At 56.2% G+C, this 17723-nt stretch overlaps 1 protein-coding gene across 4 annotated transcripts in view; it reads right to left on the bottom strand.

Moving 5' to 3' along the window:
• The window catches only part of CNTFR (ciliary neurotrophic factor receptor), a 213231-nt gene that overhangs the window by 16984 nt on the left and 178524 nt on the right, over positions 1–17723 (bottom strand). For all 4 annotated transcript variants that reach the window (XM_063320927.1, XM_063320925.1, XM_063320926.1 and 1 more), the window contains 2 exons: positions 7798–7915; positions 6816–6982 (listed from right to left, as the gene is read on the bottom strand). In XM_063320927.1, coding sequence (XP_063176997.1) covers positions 6816–6982; positions 7798–7915 — 285 coding nt within the window. The remainder of the gene's footprint in view (positions 1–6815; positions 6983–7797; positions 7916–17723) is intronic.

Below are 17723 nucleotides of genomic sequence, written 5' to 3' on the forward strand. Positions count from 1 at the left end.
TACCTGACAAGTATTTCAAGTGAATATTAATTGGCTGCGAGCAATGCAACATGCTTTGAAGTCGCAGCTACTTTCAGAGTGCTGGGTGCAAATCACAGACAGGCTGTGATGAACGGCATTGCCCATTGCAGAGTGAGCCTTGCTTCTCACTGAGGGTTTGCTCAGCTCCTGACAGCTCAAACTCCCAATTTGCAATAGCAAAGCTACAAAAAGACCAAGATTTGGGTAACACCCATGCTTCTCCTTTGCTCATGGCCAGGAAGGAGCTGGTCATGGGGCTGGTCATGGGGAGCTGGGCACACAGCTGTGCCTGGGGTGGAAGAGGGCTCTCTGTGCACTCTAAGAATAGCAATGCGTGTGAGTCCTCATGTCCTGGGAGGGCTCTTAACCCCCTCCAAAGTCCACATGCAGGCCGATGGTTCCCTCCTGGCCTGAAAATCTCTGGATTGAGTAATGGTCCCCTGGCTCTGACCACCTTGGGCAGCAGTTTCTGAAGGTGCCAGCACCAAACTCCACTCCTGAGCACGGAGGAGGGATGCTTGGGCTGTTGGGAGCCCCGCTCTGCCTGGCAGAGCTCCTGTCCTGCTCTCAGAGGTCTTTTCCTCCATGGTGACTCCAGGAGTTCACCTGCTGTGGGTAGGAGGTGACGTCCACACAGGGGCTTCGCCTACCCTAGGAGAGGAAGGGGGTTGTGGTGGTGAGTGAGCTGCTCCCTCGCTAGCCTGCCTGCCCACTGCCTGCAGCCCTGCCTTGTGGACAAAGGGCACCTCTCCCTCCACTTGAAGCTGTATGGGACCAGGCACTGATCGGGGGCCAGCCTGCTGCAAGTGGGGTCGTGTGTGTGCCGTTCACTGCCATCCCTGCTCCAGGATGATGGTGGCATTGCAGCAACTGTCTCCAGGAAGACATCCTCCCTGCTTGCTCCTCTTAGGAGAAACCAGCCTGTGATGCTTTGAAACCTGCTTTCTTGGCTGTGGGTGGGTCACAGGGGGGGTGCTGAAATGAAGTCACAGCCCCGCCACCTCAGTGGGACCCAGAATTGTCCCTCGTTCCTCCCGAGGTGTAGCCCACTACCACCTCCCTCTCCCCAGCCCTCCTGCCCAGCACCCTGGCACACACCCTGCTGTAGTCCACCATCATCTTCACTGTTACTCTGACAGCCTCTCCCGCCTCCCATCGCCTTCCCTCTGCTGTGGCAGGTGCAAGGAAGGCTGGACATCTTCCTCTATCCCTACTGCACCCAGCACTCAGAGGATGCTCCCGGAGGCTCGGGGAGTGGCTGGTGAGCAAGCACTCATGGGCCTGACCACGGGTACCTAGTGCCACCTCCCAGCTCCCATTGACCCCTCTCTGTGGCAGGATGGGACAAGATTTTCCATTTTCAGCTTTATCCACAGCAGGAGGGATGACTTTTGGGCCTGCGCAGTGCTGAGCTACTCCAGATGGCTGCGCAATTCCTCCACTTGCTTCGAATCCCCAGGCTTGGGCTGGACATCAGCTTCCATCGACAGGGACTTGGAGTCCAAACGCATACGGAAAAGTATAAATCCAGTGCTGGCTCAGTGGGCTCGGCTTGCAAAACAAAAGTCTGGCTGAACGAATGCAGATGACTGCGAATTGTGGCTCTGCAGTGAGGAAGTGGGAAGGAAAGCACCAGGCGGGGGATGGACACGATGGGATGCTCACTGGGGTAACACAGGGAGTCTGGCCCTAATTTTTGAGGTGCCAGCCTGGAGCCACGGCAGAGGAATGCTTAAATGCAGTTGTGCCAGGTAGGACACACGTGCTTGGGCAGCAATGAGAGGTGCCACTGTGGTGGGTTGGAGGAAAGCATAAGAAAAGATGCCCTGATGAAGAAGTGGGAGTCACCTGCCCGTTTTGAAGGGATGTGATCCCCAGCCCTGCTCGTGCGGGTTGGAGACTGTCCCAGGCACGCAGGGGAGGGCTGCCCTGGCTCCGAGAAGGAGCTCCCAGCCATCGGAGGGGCTGCGATCCCAGCTGCGGAGAGTCTTCAAACGGTGCGGTGGGTTAATGGGAAAACCAGCAGTCCCTGCTACCTCCCCATGTGTCCCCCCATCCGTGGGACTCCTGCCCAGGCTAGAAAGCACAGCAGTACCAGCCCCTCTGAAAGCACAAAGCCAAAGCTGTTCCTGCCACTTCCCTCCGAGGCAGCGGGGTTGCAAGAGCCAGAAGAGGGAACCGCAACTCAGGCAGCTGGTCCAGTGAGGACAGACCCGCATCTCTTAGGACAGACCTCCTAACGCTGTGCTCATCACGGGGAACATCATGATCGGTCCCGCAAGGGCCAGCTGAGGAGTGAGGGGACATGGGCTGTGCCCAGCTCCCCAGTTTCTATGTGACCTTGAAGGAGTCCTTTATCCTCCACAGCCTCTCGGGTTCCTGCTCCACACATGGGGATGAATGGTTCTCCTTCCCCAGCCTTTGTCTTTCTCCATTTAGCCCGCACATGGTGAGGCAGGGGCTGTCTGGCTGTACATCAGCCAGCGTAACACAGCCCTGTCCTCGGCAAGGGCCTGCAGGCAGTAACGTAATAAAAGCAATAATAGTAATAATAATAATGGACGATGGGCATTAGACCGAGCACTGGTTAAGCGGCTACAAAACCAGATGTAATATTATCCTGCGGAGCTGAGGGAGCATCATCAGACATTCCTGGGAAGGGGACTTGGACGGGAGGAGACTCTCAGCTCTTCCCGCTTGGTTTTCGGCTGCTGCGTCCAAGCGAGGGCTTGGCGTGCAAGAAGAGCCGTGGAGAGAGGTTTTCCTGAAGGCTCTGCATGCTCACCCTTAACTGCGAGTCTTTAGCCATCCATCACCCCGGCTGTTGTTAGACACATCTCGAAAGAGAGCCAGTGGTTCAGAAAGGCAGCTGAGACCCTGCAGCATGGAGGGGCCTGTCACCCATCCCGCCTCTCCAGCGAGTGCTAAAATGGATCCCTTGCGGCCGTTAAATATCCCCTGGCATTTTCCATGAGCAGAGGGACATTAAACTCCATGTCTTAGCCAAATGTCAGTCTAGGTAATTTAATTCTGCTTCCCTAAGTAGTATGAATTGAACTGACCTTCTGCCTAGGCAACTGTATACCCGTGTTTAGAGACTCTGAATTTCATACAGGCGTGCGCACGTTTGTCCTCATGCAGCCCCTCCGAGATGCTCTGCCTCTTAATCACCCCAGAGCCGGAGCTGGGAGGATCCAATGACCTTCCCAAGGTCACACAAGTGATGGGTGGCCAATTTGAGGAAGGCACCCATGCCTACAGGCCTCCTACAAGGCTGCCTTCCTCCTTTTAATGCTCTGCATCTTCTGATGATTTTCCCCAGGCTCACATGAGGAGAAAGGCGCTGGGGTGGGATGCTGGTGCTGCTGCACGGTGGTGATGTCCCTGCTTTCCTGGGGGAAATGTGCCAGCTACATGGTTCTTGGGCCAAAACACAAGCAAGGAAGGTGCGGTTGTGTCCTGGACGGCCACAAATGTCCCCATGCTGTCCCATCCATCTCGAGGGAGGTGGCAGCTCCTGACACACCACCTCACTCCTCCGTGGCACCTTCCTCTGCCTCAAGGCCCTCTCCTTTCCAGATCCCCCAGCCCCTTTGCAGCCTTGGGCTGGAGCCCTGATGTCTTTGCAGAACCTTGCCCTCCCCACGCTCACCTTTATTAATATTGATACCTTTGCAGAAGATGTAATTATGAAAACAATTTCCAGAGGCAAAATGAGGAGGAAGGCAGTCCGGATCTCCTGCTGATGAGAGATGGGGGCCAGAGCCCTGGAAATGTGTTTCCAGCCATCATTGAAAATGACAATGCAGAGTGACCCCTCGCAGCTGGCTGCTAAAAACCAGCACGGCACGACCGCCAGCAAGGCATGGGCTCAGGATAGCAAAAGAAAGTACCAGTCATTTTCCACTCAATTAGAGCCCATCTTCTGAGCGGCTGGGGAAGGGATTTTCTGCTGGGGGCTGCAGGGAGGGAGGAAGGAGAGAGGAAGCAAAACCAAAGGAGGTCACTCCTTCCCACGGGGCCTTTTTGTGTTTGCCCAAGCTGGGTGGGTGGTCTGACCCAGCAGCGGGTCTGCTGCCAGCTCAGATGGTGTTGGGAGGGAGAGCCCCCGGCCCTGCACTGCTCTTGCGTTGGCTCCAGGCTGCTCCATCCCCAGCAGGGCATGAGATCAGGGCTTCACGCCTGGGGTTTAACCTCCATGCAGAAGGTGTGATGGTTTTCTCTAGGCTAAGGAGAAAACAGAAGGCAGGCTCTCACATCCCCAGCACTGGGATTTTAGGAGAAGCATCATGCAGTCGCTGGTTGACACCATCTCTCCATTGCAGCAGGATGCGTGCAAGTGTCGCAATGCTCCCACGCAGCATTTTCCCACGAGCCGATGCAATAGCTTTGTCCCAAGCCATAGGTTTTCCTCCCCTCCATTCAGTAGAGCGAAACCCAGCACAACTTCCAAGAGCAGATCTCAGTGCAGCTGATACTAGTAGAGATCCCCAGGGAACCTGCTGGGTGCTAGAACCACACCACCAGCACCCACCACGCTGGGACACAGCCCTGGGTTCGCAGCCGCGGGGAGCCAAAAGAGACACTGAAATACAGAAGCTTCTGCAAGGAGAGCAGGCAACCTGGGGCAAAATTGTGTGGCAAAATGGACAAATGCCATGCACTTGTTTTAATTGGAAACACCCAGATGGCATAAGGAGAAGCTCCGTTCAGGGTAGGCGGCTGTTGGTCGGCGGCAGCCGAGTTTGTCCTGCAATGACTCTGATAAGCCTGCTGAATGCCTGCTTGAACACTCAGTCACCACTGCATTTGTGCTTCTTATGCACAGTGGCCGTAACAAATCCCGAGGAAGAGAATTTCACAGCTGTACGGAACACGGAGATTTTGAGGCTGCCAGATATTGCAGTGTTTATGGCAGCGGGCTGGCTGCAGGGTGCAGGACACAGCCTGTCCTACCAGCACCGGACCATCAACCCTTCCCCACGCACCATCCCGCAGGGTGTTATAGCATCTCCCAGGTGGTCTCACCTCTGGGGGGGTCTCACCTCCCACCACAACCACCAGGAAGTGTCCACGCACCCTGCACCCCTCCAGGTGGTCTTGCAAGAGGCAGCGATATTGCACCCATGCTCGGGGCAGCACTGGCCTCTGCTCACCACCCCTCCTCTGACCTGGGCTGAGTTCAAACTGCTGGGCTGGATCCGGCTTGCGCTGGTGCCGGGATGCCCGGGACAAGAAGCTGGGTGTGCTTCCCTGGGGGGTTGCCCTTGTGTGCTGGATGGAGGACCAGATGTTTGGGAAGCCAGGCAGGGCATGGGTGGGATGCAGATGTTACAGGACGATGCCCTGAACTCCTGCAGGAGGGAATGCAAGGAACTCAGAAAATGCAGCTTAATTGCTGCCCTGGGCCCTGCAGGCTGGAGGTTACCTTCATTTTTAAGGAGTGTATCTTCCACAAACACAACAATTTCCATTTAAAGGCACCCAAGTGACTTAAAATCCACCACTTCCCTGCTAAGCTCCTTGCCTTGTTATCAATGTTTGCAGTGCACTGACGAATACGAGCTTCAGATATGGACCGCAGCTGCGGGGACATGGCAGGACAGTCCCTGCTCCAAAATAACTTCCCTGCCTTGTTCAGAACAGGCACCTTGTTTCTTCTTTGATGTTTTCCAGGAGTTGGGGTAGAAAGGGAAAATCTGGGATAGCAGTGGAGCTCCTCTCCTCCTGCTCCAGCACTTACAGCAGCTCAGGACTGGGACATGCAGCACATTGAAGGCAAAGACTGACTGCTGGCTGCACTTCAAGGATTCATTTATTTGTTTTTCTGGTCCAGTAATTGCCACGTGTAACCAGCAAATTGTTTTTCGATGTGTTCCTGAACTCTATTCTCTCCCATTTTTCCTGTTCTTTGAGGGTGGACAGGCTTGTCACGGCACCGGCTGTAATCCGGCTTTGGATGGCGGCAAAAACGCTGCGCCCAGCTCCCTGCTTTGCCGTACTTGGCACTGAATTGCTCGGTCCACGCCAGTCCTTCACAGTCAGAGAAGCATCTGCACCGTGGGTCCAGACGCGGCCGGGCAGCATCCCTGTGGCACAGCCGGTGGCACGGACACCCCGACCCCCAGGGCCCGCTGCTCCCTGTCCCACACTGCACAGCACCCACTGCCCAGGTGGGGCACTCAAGAGGTGTAAAGGGGGGAATAGTGGTTTTAGGTAAGGGCTGGTGGAGGATGACTTTGGGAGGGCTTTATCCTGACTAGGGATGGGGGGAAGAGAATTCTAACTTCTCTTCCAATCTGGACTCCCATGACTCTGCTTCCAGCACAAACACCAAACATCTCTTTTAGGAGAACTCATGGGGGCAAGAAGGGCAATGCCATTTGGACAACACCAGTTTCACAGCCCTCTGCCCTGGTTCATGGCAGCCACTTCCCCAGCCCCAGCCCCTAAGCAGGGATGAGGTCAGCAACCATGGGAGACCTGGACCACTAGGGATGGGACCAGGCAGGGCACCAGGCCACCAACATGACTAGCACGGGAGCTGCCTGTGGGTATCCTGCCTGGTTCCTCCAGGATGCTCAGATGCCAACATCAGTTACAGCAGGGCTGTGAGAATCAGGAGGGCATGGGCAGGATGCCAGGGTGGTTCAGACCCTGGGTCCACCTCATGCATGGATAGGCAGAGGCTCCACTTGGAGAGTCTGCCCCTTCCCTGTCCTGTTGCTCCAGCGTGCGGAGCGAACCAACCCCAACACCGTCTCGGAGAGGCCAGTTGCTGCCGCAGAAGTTACCTATGGCGAACTCGTCAAAGGTGAGAGTGGTGGAGTTTTTGCCCAGAGCATTCGTGACTGTCAGTGTCACCTTGTACTTCACCGTCGAGAAGAGCTGGAGGTATTTGATGTGACACCTGTTTTTGGGAAAGATATCCTTCTCGCAGACCATCTCTCTCATGCCGTGTCTGGAAAGTAGAGGTGAGAAGAGCTGTTACCTACGGAGCAGTGCTCAGAGTGGGGATGCACCCACACTGCTGCAGGGAGGAGGCAGAAGCAGCAGCGCTGTGTCCCCACTCTGCCTGCGGTCCCCATGCACCAGCCAAAGGGCTGCTTTCCTCCTGCCAGGGAATTTTGCAGGCTCACGTGTGTGACGTTTTATCCTAAACTTGCACAGACACTGTGGTCAATGTCCTCACGCTGGCCCCGAGGAAAGGATGAGACCCTGCTGGGTTGGAGTTGCCTCTGGCCCTCCTGTGAGAGGAACGGGGTCTCCTTTCTGCTGGGGACAAAAGTCCCAGAAGATGATGCACAGCACCAGCCTGTGCAAGAGCTGTGCCAGGACCCAGGCACAGGGCGGGGGATGATGCCATGCCAGGACCAGCTCTAGGTGGGGGACACTGCTGCTGCCTGGGGAGAAGGGCCAGTGTATGGCAGAAGGGAGCGTGGCTGTGCCAAATGTGCCGAAAACCAGCAGGCACAACCTCCACTGTGGACAAGTGGTGCAGAGAGGGTGGACCTGGGGGACATGGAAAGGGGACCTAGGAGCTGGGGACTTTCCTGGTCCCCTCTGGGGAAATTGGAACTTTCTTGGGACAAAGCCCCAGTGCCAAGTATCCAGTTTGGATGTCCCTGGAGCATCTTCCCCCAGGCTCATTTCTGGGATGCTGATCCCATACCCTTGGCACAAGTCAGACCCACTGCCCCACAACTTCACAGCACTACCAGGGACCTGCTGGGACAAAAACTCGCCCCACTGCACCCTTCCTTCCCAGGCACTTACATGACGGAGATGTTGAAGAAGTTGGGGATGTAGGTGGGAGTGGGCAGGTGCCAGCTGCAGTAGAAACCCTTCGGGTAGTTGTTGGACCGGCACATCAGCACTGGCTCCTTTGGGGGGGCTGCCAGGGAAAGAGAAAGAAAGAGCAATTACCCGTTGAGGTGGAGTTATCACCAGGACCTGAACAAGGGAATGTCCCTCTGCTCTCAACTTCTGCCAGCTTGGGAGGGGACACAGCGTGCAAGGGGAGCCTGGTCTGTGTTTATCAGCTGCTCGAAACGTCTGGGGGCCTTTCTCCCATGTCTGCTGCTGAGGTCCCCCATGACATCTTGCTTTGGCTGTGCACTGCAGCCCACCTTCTCCCCTGGTGCCTCACTGGCTCTAATGAGAGATGGAGTTGCAGAGAAGCTTGGCACCAGGGGAAATTGTCTCCAAGGCTGTGACAGAGACATCGCTGATGGGGAGGAGGTGCTGCTCTCTTGACCCCAATAAGTTACAGCGCTCACGGGCTCTCTCTGCTCTTATCACTGCCTGGGGAGCAATAAGCTTGTTGAGGGATGATCCTCCAAAAGACCAGAGGTCCTCAGAGAGAGTAAGAAGGACCGCTTATGGCAAGGTGAGGAGGAACAACCTGAAACCAGCAGAGAAAGTTCATCTCTCCAGGAGCACTGGCAGTGTTAACGCCTTCAGCAGCAGGGCAGAGCACCCCATCGCAGGGCTCTGCCTCCCAAGAGACATGGAGGCAACCAGAGACAGGATGAGAGCATGCAGCGGGGAGCAGCCCACCTCTGGCCTCATCAGCTGGTCTTAGAGGTTAGAGGCAGCAGAGGATTTTAAACCCAACCAAGTGTTCACAGTGCACTTGGCTTTCCCGGGCATAGATGCACTCTGTACTCTCTGCATGAGCACAGCTGGAGCTGCAGGAAGACTCTGCAAAATGCCAAGGGCCAGTGCGTGCAGGAGGATGAGAGGTGATACCTTTCAGCTGATAAATTTTGCCCCTGTAGGTTGGTGAAAATCTTATCTGAACTGACACAGAAGTCAACTCCTCTCAGTAGCTGGACGCTTGCACTGCTCACAGTTTGGCTCTTAACTGCAGCACCGTGGAAGAGTACCTTGCCATAAAATACACTCCCTGGGCTGGATGTGCACCAGGGTTCCCTCAGAAAAGCTGTCTGAACCTGTGGCGGTCCCTCTTTCCCTTCCTTCATTAGGCATGAAGGCATGCCCCGTGATGGCATCCTGGGATGTCTCAGGGCATGCTCTTCTCTCCAAGCAGAGGTTTTGAAACAAACCTAGCAAACCTGTCAGCCTCAGTGCAAACATCACTGCTCACCACCCCACCACGGCCCAGGCAGCGCTCCACACCACACGGCCAACTGCCCTCCTCCCTGCTGCTGAGGCAGATCTTTACCTATGGCTGGCTGTTATTGAAAACGTGATGCAAACCGGGATGCAATGATGCTAGAGTTCAGGGAGCACCCCCAGGCTGGGAAACTCCTTCCCCCGGGGGCTGCAAGGGCAAATCACAAGTCCCACAGCACCGTGCATGCAACATGGAATCACAGAATATGTTGGGTTGGAAGAGACCTTAAATACATCTCGTTCCAACCCCCTGCCATGGGCAGGGACACCTCCCACTAGACCAGGTTGCTCAAAGCCCCATCCAGCCTGGTCTTGAACACCTCCAGGGATGGGGCATCCACAGCTTCCCTGGGCAACCTGTTCCAGTGCCTCACCACCCTCACAGTAAAGAACTTCTTCCTACTATTGGATCTACGTGTTTTGCTATGGAGCAGCCCATACTGATGTTGCAGGGAAGCTGTGTGACAGCCTAGGACACCTCTGTTTGCCATGCCAGAGAAGTAAAGGATGCAGCGAGTCAGCAAAGGGTGCCCTTGCTGCACCAGTGAGCCGGCAGCACCGGGAAGATGCCAAAGCCCCAAGAAATCAATGCAAAATGGGACATCCCTACAACCCTGCAGCAAATCCCCCATGTGGCGCGCAACCCTGGAGAGCTGCTGGTCTTCTGGAGGTGTCTAGGACCAGAGCAGGACCCTGATGGGAAACAGCAGCCCAACAGTATCCTCTGGAGAGGGACAACCCAGCCAGTTTGCCCTAAGCATGGACTGAGAGGGCTGCCAGGGTCTTGGCTGGGCACTGCACGGCAGAGCCCATGGTCAGAAAATGCTGACGGGTTTCGCTAGAAAAGCTTTCTGGGGGGATGCCATGAGCCCCAGCTGCAGCACCCTACGGCAGTCTAAAGAGGGGAAACTGAGGCACAGGGCTTGCTTGCACACCAGCACCCCTGGGGCAGGGTTGGAGGGGGAGCGAGCAGATGACAGGGAGCCGGGGAGCAAAGAGAGGGAGAGGGAGAAGGGAGGGAGAGGCAGAGAGGGAGGGAGAGGGAGAGGGAGAGGGAGAAGGAGAGGGAGAGGGAGAGGGAGAGGGAGAGGGAGAGGGAGAGGGAGAGGGAGAGGGAGAGGGAGAGGGAGAGGGAGAGGGAGAGGAGGGGGCCGGCAGGGAGGGAAGGCTGTGCTGGTCCGTAACGTGTGTTCCTCCTAATGGCTATTTCAGCCTTCAGCCGGCAGACGAAGGCCAGAGCCTGGTTAATGAGCCTCCCAGCTAAATTATTCAAGCAGACCCTCCGCAGCAAAACAGAGTGGCTAATCGCAAGGCCAGAGACAAGGGCCTGATCCCTGCTACAGCTCCATCCTCCTCCTCCTCACCACCTCCTTAACCCCTTCCCTACCCCACCGCTGGCCCCGGGGTGAGGCGGGAGCAAACAGCGGGGAGCATCGCCCTCTGCAGGGGGCAATGGTGGGGGGACGGTGGTGTTTGAGGGTCTCGGGAAGTGTTTCGGAAGGGCTGAAGGGGTGCAGCGGATTTAGGGACAGCCTTTGGGGTCAAAGCGACCGCGTGGTGGCAGTGTGAGCTAACACCACCCGCCTGGCACCCGCCGAACCGGGCTGGGGGCTGGAGATACATTGCGTGGGAGGGGGGAGGACGCTGGGGCTGCTACCCTGGGGCTTTTGCCCACTTGCACTTATGCATTCTTGCCCATTGCTTGTGCTCAGCCATCCCGCATGACACCAGGAGCTTGCCGAGGCAGTCAGAGGCGGCCCGGGCTTCGGCGAGCATCCCTGAGCTCCTGCACGGTCCCTGCCCGATGAAGAGGCTCTGCCCTACCTGCACGGCCCCAGATGCTGCACTGCCACCGAGCCGCAATTATTCCATCCGAGGATAATTTATCTCCGTTGTCTCCAGTATTACACCGGATCCGGCTCTTGGTGATCTGTGCTAATTCCTCCACTAGCTGCAGCGGGGTTGTGCCTCCAGGTTTGCTTTGCTGCAAGAAGGGGGGCTGCCCAGACTGCCTCCTGTGTCCATCTCCACTCTGCAGCAGCCTTTGAAGATGCCCCATTTTCACAGCCTTGAATGCCTTGAAGATCCTGTCCTTTGCTTCAAGATTGGGGCCCCAAATGCAGCCCCTAGCCTCTGTGCCCACAACATCCTCCACCTTTCTTCCTCTCGTGCCTTTTAGCAACCCAGAGGCGGAAGGAGAGCATGGGGAAGGGGGCAAAATGGCCCTTGTATCTCTGCCACCCTGGTGCCCATGCAGCATCCTCAGTCTGCTGCAGTTGAAGGGATGCTGCTGTATGAAGCCTGTCTTGCCCCAGACACGACCCTCTCTTTCTGGGCAGGGACAAGCTGTCTCATAAGGACATTCCTGCCACCTCCATCTCTCCAAAGAGCCGTCAGTCCCAGAGCCACAGGCATTTTGGGAGGGGGATGTCGTGCAACTGCCTCACTTTCCACCTCGATGGGCAGAAAGTCCACCACATGGGAGAGTGCAGGGCCAGCGCAATGTGTCACCTGGGGCTATGACCATGACACCATGTGGGTGACTGTGACCATGACCACCCGGTGCCACAAAGGAGAGGGCTGCAAGCCCCTTCTCAGCTGCCATGGTGCATCAAGAAGGCTGTTTGTCCGCCCTACCACGGTGTCTTCTCCAAGCTGGTGGCAGGGTCCTCATCTCCCCGTGGGAGATGGTGGCTTGCAAACCGTGTTCCTCTCCCCTCCTCTCCCAGGAAAGACGCTCGCCGGCACAGCTCATCCTGCCCATCAAAGGCTCTTAAAGAGAGCAAATAAAATTGCAGGCTCCAATCGATCCGGCTCTCCATAATGCTGTCTTTGGATGTGGGCCAGCCTGTCGGGCCAATTGAGAAAGCAAGAAAGGCAGCGGAGGAAAACAAAGCCATCAAGGGAGCATTAAAGGCTTTTTCTGCCCTCAGGCTTTGGGCAGTGCCTCTGCGCGCGGGGTGTCCCCCTCCATCCTCCCCGGGCTGATGTCCAGCTCTCAGCCCAGCTTTCGGCCCCTGCCCCATGCCGAAAACAGATCAAGCAACATGTTGCCCCTGCACGGGCACTTCTCCCCAGGCTCCTGCACGCAGCCTCCTTAATCCTGGCAAATATTTACTTCCCCGTCGCCTCATGGAGCTGCTGAACTCTGTAACGGCAGAGCTCCTTCCCTTTCCTAGCAAGCAGAGCCTGCCCTCTCTAATCTGTCTATTAACCTCTCGCATGGCAGGAAGCCACTTCTCCCACGCGCTCTGCCGATGTCCTCTCTGCAAACACGGCGTGTTTAATGCCCGGCGGTGGCAGCTTCCCAGCGGCTTGGGCTGCAGCCACAGCCTTGCTGCAAAAGCTTGGGACAGGGGGATGAAAGGCTGTGCCGGGATCCCACTGAGGTGCATCCCACCGGGGCACGCTGCTTGCAAGCTGTGCGATGCTCCAGCAGGATTCAGAGCCTGGGAAAGGCAGCAAAAGCTGGTGCCAGGGTCACCATCTCTGCAAACCCCGCAGAAGATTGGTGGCAGGGACAGGGTTGGCTTTCCCACCACACGATACCCCAGGCTATGCATCCGTTTGACTCCTGTCCCTCTGGCCTGTTGGAAATAGCTGTCGCTTGACCAGCTCCAGCATCTCTGCTCAGCTGGGGAGAGCACAACAAGTGGTCCTTGAGGATGAAACAGCTCTGGATGCGTCAGCACACACAGAGATTTTTGTCTCCTTCCCCATCTCTAAAGCCCGGTCGTCCCTGTACCCTGAGTCCCACTGCGCAGGGGAAAAGTGTGACCAACCATTTTAGAAACCACTAAAAATGATCTACAATAGCTTTTCCTAGCCCTGCTAGGTCATGAGATAATGGACATTAAAATCGTGGCATTTTTATATATAGAAAAGTTATTTTAGGTCATTTTTAGAGGTTTCTGAAATGGATCAGTTATAATTTTCCTCTCCTGCTGAGGGCTGAATGTACTAAAGATGCTTTACTCCACAGGTGGAGGGATACAAAAAATAGTACCAATAAAAGTCTTAAGAGGCCTCTCCAACACTTCTTCTGGTGCACTCAGGGCACATCCAGGCGCTGGGCTGCTGGGGGAACACCGATCCTACAGTGTGCTAGTGGGGTCACCTGCATAACTCATCATCCCGGCCGCGGGCCAGCAAAGCCTCCAGGGTCCATGACAGCACCATGTCCTTGTGCTAGAGCTACAGCCGTGACACAGCCTGCCTGCACCTGGGCCCCCACGCTGCCCGGCACTGCGGGACAACCCCAGCACCGATGCTGTTCTGCCGACAGATTCCCGCTGTTAGCATCCCTGCCTTTCCCCAGTGCCCACAGCGGGAGCGCTGCCCCTTCTCCTGCCTGTACCCCTAATGTGCCCTCCACATCCTCACCCGCTGACTTTTTTCACAGCCACGACCTTGCAGGCAGTGGGTATGTGCTGACGAGGAAAAAAGGCACCCAGATGACTGAAAGCAAAGCTGCAGAGGCTGGGGGGCACAACGGGGACCCACTCTGGCATGAAATCACAGACTCACAGAATGGTAGGGGTTGGAAGGGACCTCTGGTGATCATCTAGTCCAACCCCCCTGCCAGAACAGGGTCACCCAGAGCAGGTTGCACAGGAACGCGTCCAGGCGGGTTTTGAATGTCTCCAGAGTTGGAGACTCCACCACCTCTCGGGGCAGCCTGTGCCAGGGCTCTGCCACCCTCAGAGTAAAGAAGTTCCTCCTCATGTTTAGGTGGAACTTCCTATGTTCAAGTTTGTGCCTGTTACCCCTTGTCCTGTCTCTGGGCATCACCGAAAAGAGCCTGGCCCCATCCTCCTGACACCCACCCTTTAAGTATTTATAAGTGTTGATAAGATTCCCCCTCAGTCGTCTTTTTTCCAGACTGAAGAGGCCCAAGTGCCTCAGCCTTTCTTCATAAGAGAGGTGTTCCAGTCCCCTAATCCTCTTCGTGGCTCTTTGCTGCACCCCCTCCAGCAGTTCCCTGTCCTTCTTGAACCGGGGAGCCCAGAACTGGACACAGTACTCCAGATGCGGCCTCACCAGGGCAGAGTAGAGGGGGAGGATGACCTCCCTCGACCTGCTGGCCACACTCTTCTTGATGCACCCCAGGATGCCATTGAACTTCCTGGTCACAGCCAGCCCCAAGTGCGTGGGCACACAAGTAGCGCACCCTGCACGTCTGCGCACGCACCCACGTAGGTGCTTTTGTTATGCACGCACCGGCTGCAAGCACGATGTATTATTTATCTAACCTTGCTTTTCTGAAATTGTCTGTGTACAGCGGGCTGGTAGGGAACAACAAAGAAAACAATGATGAATAAATAATATTTCTACTGCCCAGCAGATCAGGGGAGCATCCGCCCGCTGTGCACTACCTGTGCTGGAGTGCAGCATGGCTGTGGCTGGGGATGGTCCCCACCTTGGGGACCCCCAACTTGGGATGCAGCTGTGTTTCATTGCTGGAGAAAAGGAGGGAGGTGAAGCTCTGATTTTGCTCTATTACCCCTCGTCCAAGGTGTTCTTGGATAAGGGTGAGCATGAGGAGGGGCGCAGAGGACAGTGGCGGGGTGGCATGGAGGCAGGTGCTGCTCCCCTGCATCGTGCTTCTGCGCTCTGGGAACATCACGTTCATAACCACCACTTCTTCGAGAAGGATTAAGCAAGTTTGTTTTCTTTTTTTAAAAAATTAATTTGTAAAATTCATGTGAGAGAGAATTATAGAGACCAGGGGTGTAGGGGCATGGGGTGAGACACACTTGTCCCTCACTGACCTCCTGGGTGACCCAGGCAACTGATGGAGACAGGGTTTAGGTCTCTCCCAGCCAGCCTAAGCCACCCCAACTTTAGCAAGGGACATTTTCAGAGGGACATTCCTCCCCCTTGGAATTAGACACCACAGATGCATCCCTCTGGAGCGTGAGCCATCCCAGCTGAACACCAGAGTTGCCCACATTCAGCCAGCACCCAGACCAGCCCCAACACCCTCATGCTGCAGCATCTTCCCAGGAGCTCCTGAAACAGGCAAGGGACACCTGTGGCTGTAACCGAAGTCCCTCGTCCCCGCTGCCATCTAGGAGCCAGTTCCTCAGCCTCAAAGAGCAAGAATTTATTCCCCAGAAGGTGCCGGAGAAAAAGGTGGACTCAGCAAAAGATAAATTTCTAAAAGGCCCTGTTTTACACTGATTGGGGCTCATAAAGCAAGCTATGGATTTTCTCATTTCCCTTGCAGAAAATTCAGTGTGCACATCAAGAGGCAGCGCTGTAAATTTTTGGGCGAGGCATTACTCATAGAGAAGAGAGAGCTCAGAGCCCTGCTTCGAGACCAAATCGCAGTGCAAGCTCCTCACCCTAAAAGCTGCCTCGCAGCAGGGCAGCGTGATAACAGGCTCACCAGAGTCTGCTTCATCCCGCCCTGCACGAGGCCATGCTATTTGCGGCACAGCAGAGGTGCTCTTCAAACCTGACAGCTCTCAAAGCCTTCAAAAAACATTAGCAAGCAAGCCTGGTTAAGCAGCAAGAGGAAAGGGCAAGAGGAAAGGGGCTCCAGCAACCGTGGCATGGGGTGGGGTGGCCGGCTGGCATGGCAGACATTTCTGGATATGCTCCCCAAGGTGTGGGATGCTGTGGGAAGGTAATTTAGGCAGGCGAAGCCATCAAGCACCCCGCTCACATGAGAGATCCGCTCAGTCCCAGCTGCAGAGCGGGTGCTGGGCAGCATTGCTGTCCCGGGGTAATGCCCATACAGGGCCTCGGAGGTCCCGCCTCGCACAGCGGCACCCCGAACCCAACTGTGCTGCTGCCCAGGTGACCTTGTCCCCACGGGCTGGGATGCTGGGCTGGATGCCGCAGGGACCGACGCGCAGCAGCGTTGGACACTGGGTGCTTCCAGCCCTCACCCGGGACTGTGCCACCACAGAAAGTCCCTCCTAACCCTCCCGTCCTCCACTGCAAACCAAAGAGCAGTTTTTGCTCCGAAGCACTATTAAATATTGAACAAAAGAAAGCAAATCTGTTATCTGGGATAATTGGGAGTAAATAAAACATTTAACCAAACCAAATGCAGCTGTTTCTACTTGGAGCCGGCACAACAGCAGGGAAGCCAGCTCAGCTACTCTGCATCCTCGTTACGGCAGCTGATTATTGTTTTGTGTATAACGGTAGCACCGCCAGGCCGCGAGCAAGGCCGGGGCCCTCGGTGCTCAGTGCGGCACGGCCGGGAGGGGTACCCCAGCACAGCAGGACGCGGCAGCACGGCGAGTGCGCCGGGCACGGGAAGCCCATTGCAGCGCTGGGATTTGCTCTCCAGCCCGGGGAGTTCACGGCGAGGCCGGCTTTCCTCCCCCAACACCTCTGCAAAGGGTTTTGCCTGTAACATAAACCATTTCAGAGCCAGGTCACTGGTTCGCACATAGCCCCGGGCAGTAATGACCAAACCTCGTTACCGGCTGCTCTGGGATAGAGTGTGCCGGGCCTCCGTCCAGCTCCTGGAGACCTGAGGAGCAGTGTGGGGTGAGAGATTGCGCAGCTCCCAGGGGAAAGTGCTGGCAAATGGAGCTAAGGGAGGTTCCAGGGATGGAGAGAGTGTTTCTGCCCGCAGCTTGGGGCTGGAGCATCCCGGGGCTGGGAAGGATGCAGGGCATGAATTGCATGGGATTCTTCACTCCCTGCCACAATAGTTTCTGCTTCCAGGGGACCCTTCTCCTTGACATGGGGCTGGGTGCACCTTGCCAAGGCAATGCAGGGGGAAAATGCGTCCTAGCACTCACACGGGTCCCCCAGCAGCTGCTCCTTACCCCAAGGAGCTTGTGGTTAGTGGGAGCACATCACACAGAGAGGAGTAGTGGCCTCCCTTGGTACCCCTCGACAAAAAGCTTGATTGCAGCAGCCCAAAACTGCTCTGATGTGTTGGTTTCTGCTGTGCCCCATCTCAGCCCACACCAGCTGTGAGCAGCATGCAGCCCTGTAGACCGAACCTGTGCAGAGCCCTGGCAATCTCCTGAAGGAGCTCAGCTGGAAAAGCTGCCAGCCAGAGAGAGGGAACATCCCTGCCTGCTGCGTGGGAGGGCAGTGCCTTCCCCAGCTTGGTTGTGCAGGGCGGCATGTGGGGTGTCCCTGAGGGCTCCCCGGCAGGTATTGGGGAGCCCAAGTGTCTGTGCCATCGCAGCCCCCTGCCTCCATGCCTGTGGGGCTTGCAGAAGAGAGCTCAGCATCCCCTTCTCCCTCTTTTCTCTGCTCCAGGCACAACTTCCCTGCACAATCTACACCATGCAATGCCCCTGCCCCCTCCATCACCTTATTTAAAGGCTGCAAGAAAGCAATCCATCCTCACAGCCTCTCCAGATGGAGAAGACAGGGAAAATACCAGGTGCAATCAGACACAACTGGGACCATCAGCAGCCGTGTATCCTCGGCAAAGCTGTCCCACCAGAACTCCTGGAAATTGTATATTTATCCAGGAGGAGCCCCTGGAGGGAAGCTACAAGCACTTTGTCATGTACCGAGCAACAAGCTAGCCACGAATATTATCAGCTATCACTCCCAGTGGGGGAGTGTGGGCTGCCTCT

Source organism: Chroicocephalus ridibundus, chromosome Z (assembly GCF_963924245.1).
Source record: "Chroicocephalus ridibundus chromosome Z, bChrRid1.1, whole genome shotgun sequence".
In the NCBI taxonomy this organism is placed as follows: domain Eukaryota; kingdom Metazoa; phylum Chordata; class Aves; order Charadriiformes; family Laridae; genus Chroicocephalus; species Chroicocephalus ridibundus.